The sequence below is a fragment of the Electrophorus electricus genome, chromosome 26 (assembly GCF_041902795.1).
Source record: "Electrophorus electricus isolate QZ-2024a chromosome 26, ASM4190279v1, whole genome shotgun sequence".
Lineage (NCBI taxonomy): Eukaryota > Metazoa > Chordata > Actinopteri > Gymnotiformes > Gymnotidae > Electrophorus > Electrophorus electricus.
In genome coordinates this window covers 2680001-2696587 of record NC_137522.1, presented here as the reverse complement: position 1 = coordinate 2696587, position 16587 = coordinate 2680001, and the positions used below count along the sequence as shown (strand labels likewise).

At 45.5% G+C, this 16587-nt stretch overlaps 1 protein-coding gene across 2 annotated transcripts in view; it reads left to right on the top strand.

Annotated features, from left to right (window-relative positions):
• wwtr1 (WW domain containing transcription regulator 1) overlaps window positions 1–16587 on the top strand; it is a 36196-nt gene that overhangs the window by 9554 nt on the left and 10055 nt on the right. For both annotated transcript variants that reach the window (XM_035523244.2, XM_035523243.2), the window contains exon 2: window positions 7451–7593. In XM_035523244.2, coding sequence (XP_035379137.1) covers window positions 7451–7593 — 143 coding nt within the window. The remainder of the gene's footprint in view (window positions 1–7450; window positions 7594–16587) is intronic.

Genomic DNA, 16587 nt, shown 5'->3' with positions numbered 1-16587 from the left:
GGCAGGAATGTATCTGTTTAACTAAGCTGGACTCTCCTGAAACTCTCACGGTTTATTGGTTTATTCACATTAACGCCAGACATCATCGCCTAGATGATCGTACTGAGGGATTTCAGATGGTTTCATGCACTGGTTGTTTAAAGGTGGATGGAGCCCCTCATTAGAGTGTCAGCCGATGCCCGTGACGGGGCGGGTCGTACCAGCTGTGCAGGCCTGTGCCACCCTTCACCCCTCCTGCACAGATCTGTGATTAGTGGAGCATTCCATTTACTGGCAGGCCCTCCTTCAGGTTTTCAAATTCACTGAAATCGTTTGTGATTTCAGATTCTCCACCTGCTCGGTCCCGCTGGGTCCTGCGGTGTTCTGAGCCCGTGGGATCCGTCTTTCGGACAGGCCCGTGCTGGGCGTGCCTCAGTGTTCCCCTTCCTTTGGGTTTATCATTGTGCTGGTGACAGGGGGGAAACCCCTGGTAACCTGAGAAGGGCTCTGTGTGTGTGTGTGTGTGTGTGTGTGTGTGTGTGTGTGTGTGTGTGTGTGTGTGTGTGTGTTCGCACAGCGCTACAGGATATGGCATACTTAGGAGGCAGTGCTGAACTGGACTGTGCTGGACTGGGCATGATGATGATGATGATGATGAGGATGAAGATGATGATGGTTGGTTTCACCAGCAGCACAGGCATGCTGGAGACTCAGACCCCTACACACACTGCACACACCCTACACATACCCTCAGCACACACCCTTCCCTGGTGGTCAACAGGAGAGGCATGTACTCCCAATAATATAAATCCACACATAAGGGAAATAGTTTTTGCTGTCTTTTGGATGGTGCAAGTGCTTGTTTGTATCGTAGTGTCTGCGGGACATTACTCTGGGCTCTTGGTTGTATCGTAGTGTCTGCCGGACATTACTCTGGGCTCTTGGTTGTATCGTAGTGTCTGCGGGAGATTACTCTGGGCTCTCGTTTGTATTGTAGTGTCTGCGGGACATTTCTCTGGGCTCTCGGTTGTATCGTAGTGTCTGCGGGACATTACTCTGGGCTCTCGTTTGTATTGTAGTGTCTGCGGGACATTACTCTGGGCTCTCGTTTGTATTGTAGTGTCTGCGGGACATTTCTCTGGGCTATCGGTTGTATCGTAGTGTCTGCGGGACATTTCTCTGGGCTCTCGGTTGTATCGTAGTGTCTGCGGGACATTTCTCTGGGCTCTCGGTTGTATTGTAGTGTCTGCGGGACATTACTCTGGGCTCTTGGTTGTATTATAACATCTGTGCTCTTGACCGAGTAAGTCATTCTTGTCTAGATGTCTCTGATGTCTTTGGCACTGGACTCTGGTGTCTTCAGGTCTGCTGCAGCTGCACTATGTACGTTAGATAGATGAGACGTGCGAGACTGTGGAGGGGACTTTACCTCTCAGGAATGCACATGGCGCCCTGCTTTCCTGATCCCTCCGGTGTGGGATAATAGCATCCAACATGAAATGTGGGCCACTTATTCTCTTCTTCGGGTTATGAAATTTCCTTCCAGCTCCTTTTTCCAGTTTTGGATGAGTGGTACTGCAGGCATGGCACGTATCCATCCTGGGAGTGCTGGGAAGTCTGCTGTCTCCGAGAAGAGTTTCCAGCCATCTGCGTTGAGGCTGTTCTGCTTTGTCACAGTGTTCCCATGGGAATAAATGTTTTTATACGACTGGGTTTAATCTGTATCTTGAAAACCAGACAGTTCTGTTTAATATGTTATATTAATGGTACATGTGCTGTTAGATCCTGTCGGACACTCACATGTTGTGTTTGTGGTAACAATAGCTAAGCTCTTGTAGGTGTGTTTGTGAGTGTGTTTGAGGGAGGGAGGGAGAGAGAGAGAGAGAGAGAGAGAGAGAGAGAGAGTGAGTTTGTGAATGTGTGTGAATATATATATATATGTGTGTGTGTGTGTGTGTGTGTGTGTGTGTGTGTGTGTGTGTGTGTATGATTGTGTGTGTGTGAGTTTACTAGTGTTTGAGGGTGTGGGTATGTATGTGAGTGTGATGGGGGGGGGGTATAACAGCTGCTGGTTTATTCCAGTCTTGGGTTTGCTGCTTAAATTTAGCCTGCAGCTGCACAGAGCCACACCCACCCTGGGGCAGAGCCACACCCACCCTGGGACACAGCCACGCCCACCCTGGGACAGAGCCACACCCACCCTGGGACAGAGCCACACCCTCCAGTGGCAGTGACAGCATCTGTGCCTTGCGGGCTGCTCCTGCCTGTATAAGAAGTCACTCCACTACCATCAGAGCACAAAACTAAATATAAAAGCAAAATAATGCATCAAAACGAATAACTATAAACATGAACAAAGTACCTTATAATATATGACATGATTATATATGATTACACTTAATTACACATAAGATTAGACTGAGTGACTAACACAAACTGTCCAGTGCATTGGCTAGTCAATAACTGTACAGTTACAGTGTGGCGGTTTCCAATAATCCGATCAGTAAGTGTATATGTTTTGGATTTCTCAGGTTACCATTGAGGTTTTGAAGTTTTGAGCCCTGATTATTGAAGAAAGTAATATGATTAAATGCCTTACTGTATGGTGGTAAATAAGATTGTGTAGTTATGCACCTTTTTAACATTAAAGAATAAGCACCAGCTAAGATGAAGGTGTCAAACACACAAATACAGAGAAAGCTAAATCTCTAACTTGTGATTATTGATGGTTAGAAAACATGTTTTTGACAAACTGAAGGAATACAGCTTATTTCGCTTCAGCCGCTGTCTTCCAAACCTCATAAACATCATCCCTGTGAAGTAGACGGTGGACAACATCTCAAGAAGTTGGTGATGCACAAAATGTGTTTTCTTTGGCTGCAATAATTCAATGTACAATAGGACATCTTTATAGAGCATCTTATGAATGCAAACAACGGTAACTGAACATTTGTGTTCAGCTAGCTGCTGTCATTAGTAGCTCAGTGCGACGTTTCTAATGTTGGTTAAAAATTCTAATGTTGGGTGTTTGGTGTTTGATCGCAGTATTGTTTCCACCAGTGACATCCCTCAGCAACCTTCTGGAATTTCCGGAGTGGCATCGGGTTCTTCCACCAATTTACATGAATTTGTCATTTTTAAAGAAATTAACATGTTATTTTCATTTTAATTCACATATCCGTTTCCAGTAGTTAAGATAATGTGAAATCTTCATGGAGGTCCATTAGGTGGTGCTTAACATTTAATACACATTTAGCTTTTTCTTATTATGGTGGAGTTGCGCAAGAGCCATGCTCCGTGATCTGTGTTCCTGGTTCTGTGATCCATGTTCCGTGCTCCTTGCACACATTGGGTGGAGCGTTTTCAGGGACTCGATCAAGACACCCCGTATTTGTATGCTTCATTTGATTGACAGAAGGTAAATCTGTTTATGATGTCTTAAACTGAGCTGCAGCCTATGGAGGAATCCAGCTCTGGTTTTTGTTGTGCTGTCTTTTACCCAACCTCAGAGCCTGTGCTAAGCCTCTTGATATCGCTTTGGGCTGGTAATCTTAATAGTGAAAGACTCCTCAGACACAGGTTGACTCCATTAATAAACTCTTTATAGTTTCCTTTGCGTTTTTGTTCTGTACACAGAGAACTGTGGTGTGGATTTAGGAGTTATGTTTAAATATCCTTACACAACTGGTAGATGGCTAACGGTGATAAAGTTATTTATGCGAAAGCCTACAGTCAGGAATATGGTGACGTGCTCACCAAACTTCAGACTACTGCTACTCTTCTGACACTTGACAAACTTGTTTATATGTGTGTCTGTGCATGTGCTGCAAGCGATTAAATCTACTGGTATAGAATCTTATTCTGGCTTTAGTTGACCCCATCATGCGTGGCTAGACATCTGTCTCTGTGTGAGAGACGTCCTGTCCACATCTGGAAGTTCAGATCTCTGCATGACAGCATTGTCATATCCAGTGCTAGTGCACAGGCAGGGAGGCGGGGTTTTATCCTGCTAGTACACTGGCAGGGAGGCGGAGTCTGCTAGTACACTGGCAGGGAGGCGGGGCTTTATGCTGCTAGTACACTGGCAGGGAGGCGGGGCTTTATGCTGCTAGTACACTGGCAGGGAGGCGGGGCTTTATGCTGCTAGTACACTGGCAGGGAGGCGGGGTCTGCTAGTACACTGGCAGGGAGGCGGGGCTTTATGCTGCTAGTACACTGGCAGGGAGGCGGGGTCTGCTAGTACACTGGCAGGGAGGCGGGGCTTTATGCTGCTAGTACACTGGCAGGGAGGTGGGGCTTTATACTGCTAGCACACTGGCAGGGAGGCGGGGCTTTATGCTGCTAGTACACTGGCAGGGAGGCGGGGTCTGCTAGTACACTGGCAGGGAGGTGGGGCTTTATGCTGCTAGTACACTGGCAGGGAGGTGGGGTCTGCTAGTACACTGGCAGGGAGGCAGGGCTTTATGCTGCTAGTACACTGGCAGGGAGGTGGGGCTTTATACTGCTAGCACACTGGCAGGGAGGCGGGGCTTTATGCTGCTAGTACACTGGCAGGGAGGTGGGGCTTTATACTGCTAGCACACTGGCAGGGAGGCGGGGCTTTATGCTGCTAGTACACTGGCAGGGAGGTGGGGCTTTATACTGCTAGCACACTGGCAGGGAGGCGGGGCTTTATGCTGCTAGTACACTGGCAGGGAGGCGGGGCTTTATGCTGCTAGTACACTGGCAGGGAGGCGGGGCTTTATGCTGCTAGTAATCTGGCAGGGAGGCGGGGTCTGCTAGTACACTGGCAGGGAGGCGGGGCTTTATGCTGCTAGTACACTGGCAGGGAGGTGGGGTCTGCTAGTACACTGGCAGGGAGGCGGGGCTTTATGCTGCTAGTACACTGGCAGGGAGGTGGGGTCTGCTAGTACACTGGCAGGGAGGCGGGGCTTTATGCTGCTAGTACACTGGCAGGGAGGCAGGGCTTTATACTGCTAGTAATCTGGCAGGGAGGCGGGGTCTGCTAGTACACTGGCAGGGAGGCGGGGTCTGTGTAGTTGTGTCCAGCTGGCTGACTGGACGGTGGGGGAGGGGTGAAGGGAGGTGAGGAGTGGGTTAGGGTTTCAGTCCTGTTGTCGCCCTAGGTCCACTACACAGCTATTGTTCTTCTCAATTTCCTGTGTGTGTGTGTGCGTGTGTGTGTGCGTGTGTGCGTGTGCACATGTGTATAAACACTTACTGACTTGCTGACTTCCGGGTGCACTAAAAATCGCTTTACACACACGGGGCCACACACAAGCCTAGTTAAACTCTGTTTATGCACCAGTGAATGAATGTGCAAGTGTGTGTATATGCAAGTTTAAATGATCATACACAAATGTAAGTAGTAGGCTTTTTATTTGAAAATGTTTCATATGTATGCGCAAGTGTTTATATATATGTGTGTGTGTGTATGTGTGTGTGTGTCTGTGTGTGTCTGTGTGTGTATATATATATATATATAATGTGTATGTATGTATGTATGTATGTATATGTGCTTCACTGTGCCTCCCAAACTCGTGAATGCATTTGTGTGGTTTTTTTTCAGTAAACATCAGGTCTTTCTTTCACAAAACAGCGTTGTGAGACTCACTCAGATATTTCATTATGGTCTGAATCTTCCACTCTTAACTTCACACCAGCACACCAACCTGAAGGGATAATGCAGTGTTTTCAGCCCGGCCTCTGTCTATCCAGTATTTAGTATAAGGGCAGTTACCAGGGGCAATCAATTCAACACATTTTCAATACCTCCAAAGGAATGGAAAACCCGTTTACCGAAACTGAAGGGTAGGTGCTGAGGACGTCTTGTACATTTCCAGTCAATGTGTTCTGTGTAGGGAAACCTGTCAATGATTGTCTATGGTAATCGACCATATGCCTCAGATACAATAGCTGGAGATTAGAGTGAATATTTCACAGTGTTCATTTAATGATTTATTTTTCTTTTTTTTATGGTCATAGTTTTTGTTGAGCTGGGAAAAGCTTTCTTCATTGTCTGCTTTGTTCAGTGATGTCTGGTGATCATTTAGCCACATCTTCATTCATCTTAATCCAAGAGTATCCAAGCTCAAAGTCTGACGTGTCTGAGCCTGCTCGGAGTCGAGTGTGTGTCTTATCCTCCCTCCCATACAGACGTGTACAAATCCCCCTCGCCCGGTGACAAACGACTCCAAGCACCTCGGCACTGTAAATCAGATCCCTGCTGCTGATTCACGCCATGTGTTTCTCACCATGACGGGGCGTCTCCTGGACAGTCACTCACCCCTTGAGCCCGTAACGCTGAGCTATGAACTACACACAACAGAGAAACACTTCTGACCATAGTGTCTGGGCAGACAGTGCTCTTCACATGGGAGCTTGGTAGCGTCTTTTAGGGTTGTAGCCATGCGCCGGTGGAATGTAGTAGCCTGTACTTCCTGAAAGGTCACGGTGTCTAATCTGCTGTCGCCATGCTGTTCGCTGCCAAGCTCTGCTGTCAGTGTGGCGGGAAACGACTAATCTCCACTCCGCTGGGTAAGCCAGCCAGTTTGTCTCACCGTGCCTCCATCACGTCGCTGGGCCTCACGAGCTGTGAACCATCAGGCCCGGACATCTGAGGAACCCAAACCCAGTGGGAGCCAAACTCTGACTCCACAGTTTGTGAGTGGTTTCAGTCCACAAGAGGGCTGTTAACGGCTCCACCAGCAGAAACTACCAGAAGAAATGAAGGGTGATTTGAATCTACTGGAGCGTATGAGCGTGTGAAATCATTTGTAGAGCTGTTGAGTGAGTCACGGATTGTGAAAGATCCTCTGAAAGGCCGAGGGTTTAGTGTAGCGTACACGGGGAAGTGGGCATAAACAAGAAAGCCTTCGTAAACACTGCATGGGGCAGGTGCCACTGGGCCATGGAACCGGTGTGGCTGTCATCTCCACGGGATCACATTCCAGCACGTGCTCTTCAGAGTAAACGCGACTGTGAGTAACCATGACTACAAGCACAATCATGACAAGTGCCCCTGTGCTTTGTCCCTGGGTTAAATAACTCCAACTTTCATGAACTCTAAAGATCTCGCTCGTGGTTGGTTTAATCTGGACGAGTTTATTTGACGAGTGACTTTGCTCAAACTCCAATTTAGAGACTCCCCCTTGGACACGCCACCTGGGACATGTACTGCCCCTCCACACCCGCCTGCTACTCTCGCTGTACGGCTCTGACTCTCAGCTGTTGCTTGTTACGTTGGGGTTGGATTAGGAAAGTTTGCTGTGACACTGATAACACAATTTTCCACCCAGAACATGATCTTAAATGTTTTTGTAGACATTTTGTGCTTTTGTTTATAGAGGCAATTACAGCACCTGGAATGGTTTATTTTGCCAGACTGAAAGCATTGTTGTTCAAGATTCAGATAGAGAATCCCTGAAATCCTTTTTGGTAAATATTGTGTGTGTGTGTGTCACGTCTGCAGTCACGTGGATAAGATCACCACATGGCATGACCCACGGAAGACCATGACGGCCAACGTGACCCAGATGAGTCTGCACTCCCAGGCGTCCGCTGGCAGCGGGGGTGTGCAGCAGCGCTCCATGGCTCTGTCTCAGCCCAACCTCGGTGAGGCCACACATACACACACAGACAAACGCGCGCACACACACACACATAATGTGATCTGTGAAGACACTGTAGTACTGTGTCTAGTAGTGTGTTTATTACATGAATAATCACTTCCATCAAACTTGAACTCAGACTACAACAGCTAGTCCAGGGTTCTCTGTGTCCACACACACACACACACACACACACACACACACACACACACACACACACACATGCACACAAATATAGGGTTCTCTGTGTCCACACACACACACACACACATACACACACACACACACACACACACACACATGCACACAACATAGGGTTCTCTGTGTCTACACACAACAGGGTTCTCTGTGTCCCATCGCAACATCGGTGGGGCTCCACACACACAAATGCATGCGTGTGTACACACATACACACACACACAAACACACACATGGTTCTCTGAGTGGAGGATGCAGCTAGGCCCTCGTGACTCACTTATGCGACTCAGAAAAAACAGCTCACTTTGTAGCGCATTCTGTGTAGAGTGTCATGCAGAGCGTGCAATTCTGCATTTTGTCTTGGCATGCTGAATATCAGCTTCTGGGCAAAATCTTGACTGATGGCAACCCATTCTTGCCTAATCAGTGCTTGGAGTTGATCACAGTTTCTGTGTTTGTTTGTCCACCCTCTTTTTGAGGATTGACCACAGGTTCTCAATAGGATTGAGATCTGGGGAGTTTCCTTAATGTTTTGTTCACTGAGCCACTTGGTTATCATTTTTGCCTTGTGACTTGGTGCTCCATCATGCTGGAAAAAGCATTGTTCATCACCAAATTGCTCCTGGCTCATTCGGAGAACTTGCTCTTGGAGGATGTTTTGATGCCATTCATGACACTGTTCTTAGGCAAAACTTTGAGCAAACCCACTCCCTTGGATGAGAAGCAACTCCACACATCAATGGTTGCAGGATGCCTCACTGTTGGCATGACACGGGACTCATGGTAGCGCTCACCTTTTCTTCTCCGGACAATCATTTGTCCAGATGTCCCAAATAGACTGAAGCGGACTTCATCATAGAAAATAACTTTACCCCAGTCCTCTGCAGTCCAATCCCTGTACCTCCTGCAGAATGTCAGTCTGTCCTTGATGTTTTTCTTGGAAAGAAGTGGTTTCTTTCCTGCCCTTCTGGACACCAAGCCATCTGTACGTGCAGATGTCCTCACATCTGCCTTCTGCCATTCCTGAGCAAGCTCTGCACTGGTGGTGACCCGATCCTGTAGCTGCATCCTCTTTAAGAGAAGGTCCTTGTGCTTTCTTGACTTTCTTGGGCGCCCTGAAGCCTTCTTCACTGCAATTGAACCTCTCCTTGAAGTTCTTGATGATTTGATTAATGTTTAATTTGCTAAATGGTTGATCAGCTGCCTTGTCCTTGTTAATACTTTCTCCTGAGCTAACGAGAAGATTACTGAAATGAGGTTAGCAGGCCATTTTGTGGCAGGGCTGAAGTGCAGTGGTTGGAATGCAGTAATGTTTGTAAAGTTAATTTTCATGGCAAGGAATGACTTTTCAATTAATTGCAATTCATCTGATCACTCTTCACAATCTATAGTAAATGCAAATTGCCACCATAAAAACGGAAGCAGCAAACTTTGTAAAAACCCAAAATTTGAGCTAGTACATACATAGCTCAAAACTTGGCCACGACTGTAGAGCTTGCTGTGTAGAGTGATCTATGTTTCTACAGCTCTGAGACTACACATCACCACACAAACACGCCACAGGACTGGGTGTTGAACACAGTCATACACAGTTGTGTGTAAGACCAAGAGAAAATATAGAATTAAGCATGTGAAGTAACCAGCTGTCACAACCCAACTCCAAATACCATAACATCCTTCAAATCTTATGAAGACAATCATGCTTCCTCCACCTGCAGGTCATTAACAGTTACGGCGTTTAGCTGATGCTTTTATACAAAGCAACTTACAATTACGACTGAACACAAGTTGAGTAATTGAGGGTCTTGCTCAGGGGCCCGACAGTGGCATCTTGGTGGTAGTGGGGCTTGAACTGGCCACTTTCTGATTATTAATTCAGTACATTAACCACTGAGCTACACTGCTCTGCTCATGGAGGTGAGACCTGGCATAACCCTAACTCTACCCTAATCCTAACTCAATCCTAACTCTACCCTAACCCTAACTCTATCTCTATGCTAACCCTAACTCTACCCAAACCCTAACTCTACTTCTACCCTAACCCTAACTCAACCTTAACTCTACCCTAACCCTAACTCTACCCAAACCCTAACCCTAACTTTACCCAAACCCTAACTCTACCCAAACCTTAACCTTAACTCTACCCAAACCCTAACTCTACTTCTACCCTAACCCTAACTCAATCTTAACTCTACCCTAACCCTAACTTTACCCAAACCCTAACCCTAACCCCAACTTTACCCAAACCCTAACTCTACCCAAACCTTAACCTTAACTCTACCCAAACCCTAACTCTACTTCTACCCTAACCCTAACTCAACCTTAACTCTACCCTAACCCTAACTCTACCCAAACCCTAACCCTAACTTTACCCAAACCCTAACTCTACCCAAACCTTAACCTTAACTCTACCCAAACCCTAAATGTAGGGTCATGCAGGTGATGTCAGAGTGGAGCCTCACATCCACTGAGCCTCACATCCACTGTTCTTAATATGAGCCTCCACTCTCCACATCCAGAGTGGAGCCTCACATCCACTGTTCTTAATATTAAGTATGTATTGTTCAAGTACATTTTCTTTCACTCACTCACTCGCACTCCTCAGCTATTATTGCATTTTTATTATTGTATTTTCCCTTTGCAGCATCACAACTTGTAGGATAATAACATATAACAGTAGTATTAGCATATAACAGTAGTATTAGCATATAACAATAGTATTAGCATTATGACATATAACAGTAGTATTAGCATTGACATATAACAGTAGTATTAGCATATAACAGTAGTATTAGCATATAACAGTAGTATTAGCATTATGACATATAACAGTAGTATTAGCATATAACAGTAGTATTAGCATATAACAGTAGTATTAGCATTATGACATATAACAGTAGTATTAGCATATAACAGTAGTATTAGCATATAACAGTAGTATTAGCATTATGACATATAACAGTAGTATTAGCATATAACAGTAGTATTAGCATTATGACATATAACAGTAGTATTAGCATTATGACATATAACAGTAGTATTAGCATATAACAGTAGTATTAGCATTATGACATATAACAGTAGTATTAGCATTATGACATAACAGTAGTATTAGCATATAACAGTAGTATTAGCATTATGACATATAACAGTAGTATTAGCATATAACAGTAGTATTAGCATATAACAGTAGTATTAGCATTATGACATATAACAGTAGTATTAGCATATAACAGTAGTATTAGCATTATGACATATAACAGTAGTATTAGCATTATGACATATAACAGTAGTATTAGCATATAACAGTAGTATTAGCATTATGACATATAACAGTAGTATTAGCATTATGACATATAACAGTAGTATTAGCATATAACAGTAGTATTAGCATTATGACATATAACAGTAGTATTAGCATTATGACATATAACAGTAGTATTAGCATATAACAGTAGTATTAGCATATAACAATAGTATTAGCATTATGACATATAACAGTAGTATTAGCATTGACATATAACAGTAGTATTAGCATATAACAGTAGTATTAGCATATAACAGTAGTATTAGCATTATGACATATAACAGTAGTATTAGCATATAACAGTAGTATTAGCATATAACAGTAGTATTAGCATTATGACATATAACAGTAGTATTAGCATATAACAGTAGTATTAGCATATAACAGTAGTATTAGCATTATGACATATAACAGTAGTATTAGCATTATGACATATAACAGTAGTATTAGCATATAACAGTAGTATTAGCATTATGACATATAACAGTAGTATTAGCATTATAACATATAACAGTAGTATTAGCATATAACAGTAGTATTAGCATTATGACATATAACAGTAGTATTAGCATTATGACATATAACAGTAGTATTAGCATATAACAGTAGTATTAGCATTATGACATATAACAGTAGTATTAGCATATAACAGTAGTATTAGCATATAACAGTAGTATTAGCATATAACAGTAGTATTAGCATTATGACATATAACAGTAGTATTAGCATATAACAGTAGTATTAGCATTATGACATATAACAGTAGTATTAGCATTATGACATATAACAGTAGTATTAGCATATAACAGTAGTATTAGCATTATGACATATAACAGTAGTATTAGCATTATGACATATAACAGTAGTATTAGCATATAACAGTAGTATTAGCATTATGACATATAACAGTAGTATTAGCATTATGACATATAACAGTAGTATTAGCATATAACAGACACACACACACACACACACACACAGTGATCTGGCCAGTGGATAGGCCGTAGCTCTTCCCCCCTGAAGCTTAAATGTCCTGTCCTTAATTGTGCTGTCCTTAAACCTGCTGTCCAGCTTTTCTTCTCACAAATGCTTCGTGATAAAATGGAAAACGGCATCTCTGCTTCGCTGCCAACTGTTTAAAGTGTTCCAAGAGGCATACAAAACCACACCTTTCACTTAGCTTCCAGATGTTTAATGAACAATCTTAACTGTTTTTTTAGACTTAGAATTAAGTATAGACTTTTTTAATGTCATATTTAATCTACTTCATAAGACAGGTGTTGTAATCTGAGTTTTGGCAATCCAAAAAGAAAAGATGTAGATTAGGTGTGGTGAGAAGGAGAGAGAGAGGGAGAGAGAGAGGGAGAGAGAGAGAGAGAGATCGATATCGATCTTTGGCTGTAGAGAACAGCATGGTGGGCTTGTGGGATAGGGCCGGTGCCTCCTGCTGATCCTCTCTGCCGGTCCACTGATGCAGAAATGCTGCTTTTGACATCTGGCTCGACTTTGTTGGAACAGTGCAGTCAGGAAGATGTGCTTTCTGTGTCGTTGAAGTTGGACTTTGAACGGGTGTCACCTCTAATCTAGCAAAGGTAGTTCAGTGACCACACTCGAAAGATTTTGGTACCACAAACCCTGTTAAACATCATTGTCACTGAATCAAATGATTAACTCGGCGACTGCGTTAGACACCCAGGCAGTGCCGTTTCCCTGAGAGCAAAAACGCCTGGCCTGAATCCCGGGAGTCAGTCAGGCACTGTGTGTTTGTGACGCCGCGTTCAGTAACGGGCTTGCCCTGCTGCATGGGGTGCTTTCAGCACTGCACGTCAAGCACCATCCCAACCAAACTCTTCCAACTCCTCATACACACAGATAGTTTTGTAGTGGAATTATGGCCAGTGGCTCATGCGAAGCACCAAAACACATGAACTTATACTGTCTGTCCAGTCCATTCCCAGTCCATTCCCAGTCCATTCCTCCACTTTCCCAATGGAACACTGCTGGCTGAAATCCCTCTCTCATCAGGGTGCGGTTTTATTCTGCCTTTGTTGTTTTGATGGAATTTTTTCCGTTGCTCTCTTTCCCTTCTCCTCAGTACAGAGGCAGGCGGGCCCTTACCGAATAGCGCCCCCCCCCCTCCAGGAAGCTCCTCCCTAATTACCCAGCAGCACCCCCCCAACGCCTCTAGAACAGAGTATGACATTTTTCAGAGCAGCAACACAATCGGTTCAGCATATGCGTGCTAACATGGTACTCAGGACAGTAGCCAACTTTTCAAGTCAAGTTTCATTTTAGCTCCACTGTGCATGGATTCAAATTACTTTCTTTGACCTTGGCGAGCCCGAGTGTGAGCCTGGAGCCCGGGTCGGGGAGGCCTAAGTGATCTAGAGCTCTTTGTACTGTTACTGCTTTAAACAGCGCAGCTGCCGGGCGGCTGAAAGCAGACTCTTAACGCCTTGGGGAGAAATTTACTTTACTGACCACAAAACCCAGCGCCCTTGGTGGGTCAATCCATGGGTGGCGTGTCACCTCAGTAAGTACTGCTCTGACCCCTTCATGACCCCTCAGCCTCCCCAAACCCCATCTCACTTACTTCTACTTGTCACCTACAGTCCAGTGAAGAGCGATGGAGCTCGCGGGCTTTTTGCTCAGCTGGGGCACGATTCGGCTGTTAGCTACGGAGCGTTTGAGGTAGCTAAGCAGCACGGATACTTACTCTCTCAGAGTCGCCACCGTAAAGAGGAGCATGGCGTGACCGGGTCTGATCCGGGGCTGTTCGCGTCCACGTGTAAATACGCATACTGTTTGTGTGTGCGTGTGTTAGATGACATGCGTGTTAGAACGCCTTAGTCTTTGTTGTGTCCTTGTGCCTATGTGTGGCTATATGTATGTGTGTCCAGGCTTGCTATGTATGTGAAGTGTGTTAGTGTTGTAGGACTCCTCAAAACACCCCCCCCCACACACACACACACAATCACTCTGTCTTCTACAGTGATGCTTTTACTTTTAGTTCAAAATGTAAAACACTGTGAATTGATGTTAATGAGATGGATAAATACAAAGTCATCTGGTTAATGGAGTCATTTAAGATGATTATGTTGAGTCCTTGTTAGGACCACCGTCATGGTAACACTGTCACGATAAGACTGGCGGTAACACAGAGGGTAACACAGAGGGTAACACAGAGGGTAACTCTCTGAGGGCAACACTGAGGGTAACTCTCTGAGGGTAACACTGAGGGTAACTCTTTGAGGGCAACTCTCTGAGGGTAACTCTCTGAGGGTAACTCTCTGATTAACACTGAGGGCAACTCTGAGGGTAACTCTCTGAGGCTAACTCTCTGAGGCTAACTCTCTGAGGGTAACTCTCTGAGGGCAACTCTCTGAGGGCAACTCTGAGGGCAACTCTGAGGGCAACTCTCTGAGGGTAACTCTCTGAGGGTAACTCTCTGAGGGCAACTCTCTGAGGGTAACACTGAGGGTAACTCTCTGAGGGTAACTCTGAGGGTAACTCTGAGGGCAATTCTCTGAGGGTAACTCTCTGAGGGCAACTCTGAGGGCAACTCACTGAGGGTAACTCTCTGAGGGTAACTCTGAGGGCAACTCTCTGAGGGTAACTCTCTGAGGGCAACTCTCTGAGGGCAACTCTGAGGGTAACTCTCTGAGGGCAACTCTCTGAGGGTAACTCTCTGAGGGCAACTCTCTGAGGGTAACTCTCTGAGGGCAACTCTCTGAGGGTAACTCTGAGGGTAACTCTCTGAGGTTTTAATGTATTAAAGACTTTTTTGCTTTTTCTCTTTGATTCCACTGACCCTGTTGGACAGCTGATGCTGTTTCTGGGAATTAACAGAAACAAGAAGGTCTCACGATCTCATACACACACCCCTAACCCCTAACCCCTAACCTCCTCCTCACAGTCTCATACACACACCCCTAACCCCTAACCCCTAACCCCTAACTTCCTCCTCACTGTCTCATACACACACCCCTAACCCCTAACCCCTAACCCCTAACCTCCTCCTCACAGTCTCATACACACACCCCTAACCCCTAACCCCTAACCCCTAACTTCCTCCTCACTGTCTCATACACACACCCCTAACCCCTAACCCCTAACCCCTAACCCCTAACTTCCTCCTCACTGTCTCATACACACACCCCTAACCCCTAACCCCTAACCCCTAACTTCCTCCTCACTGTCTCATACACACACCCCTAACCCCTAACCCCTAACCCCTAACTTCCTCCTCACTGTCTCATACACACACCCCTAACCCCTAACCCCTAACCCCTAACTCCTAACTCCTAACCCCTAACCTCCTGCTCACGATCTTATACACACACCACTAACCCCTAACCTCCTCCTCACTGTCTCATACACACACACCTAACCCCTAACCCCTAACCCCTAACTCCTAACCCCTAACCCCTAACCTCCTCCTCACGATCTCATACACACACCACTAACCCCTAACCTCCTCCTCACGGTCTCATACACACACCCCTAACCCCTAACCTCCTCCTCACTGTCTTATACACACACCCCTAACCCCTAACTCCTAACCCCTAACCTCCTGCTCACGATCTTATACACACACCCCTAACCCCTAACCTCCTCCTCACGATCTCATACACACACCACTAACCCCTAACCCCTAACCCCTAACTTCCTCCTCACTGTCTCATACACACACCCCTAACCCCTAACTCCTAACCCCTAACTTCCTCCTCACTGTCTCATACACACACCCCTAACCCCTAACTCCTAACCCCTAACCCCTAACCTCCTGCTCACGATCTTATACACACACCACTAACCCCTAACCTCCTCCTCACTGTCTCATACACACACACCTAACCCCTAACCCCTAACCCCTAACCCCTAACCTCCTCCTCACTGTCTCATACACACACCCCTAACCCCTAACCCCTAACCTCCTCCTCCTCACTGTCTCATACACACACACCTAACCACTAACCCCTAACCTCCTCCTCACGGTCTCATACACACACCCCTAACCCCTAACCTCCTCCTCCTCCCTGCTTGGCCTGGATTGCCCCTAGGCACGGAGGTGGGGCAGCGGGTTATTCACTCCTGAACTCCTCTTCTGCCCTGGACTCTTCTGCCCCACCGTCATTTGTCAAAGACAATAAATATTTTAAATAGATTACTGGGCAGTTGAAGATTACAATAAATCAATGTAAATCTCTGGTATTTCCACCCATGGTAACGTGCGTTACTCCTTTGAGTAAGTAAGGCTGTTAATTTGATACTTTCTGAATGTCCTTTAACACGCATCATCCTTGGGCATCCCTATGCCTCAAAGCAATATCCCAGGAAGTGGGATGTTTTGGTGGTTTGCCCCTAGCCCCGCCCCTGGTCCCATGTGTGATACGTTGACTGCAACGGTGCCTCTCACTCCTTGAACTCTGTGTTATCAGTTACAGAGTTACTTTTGTCTGAGGTAATGAAGGAAGTACATCTTCATGTTAC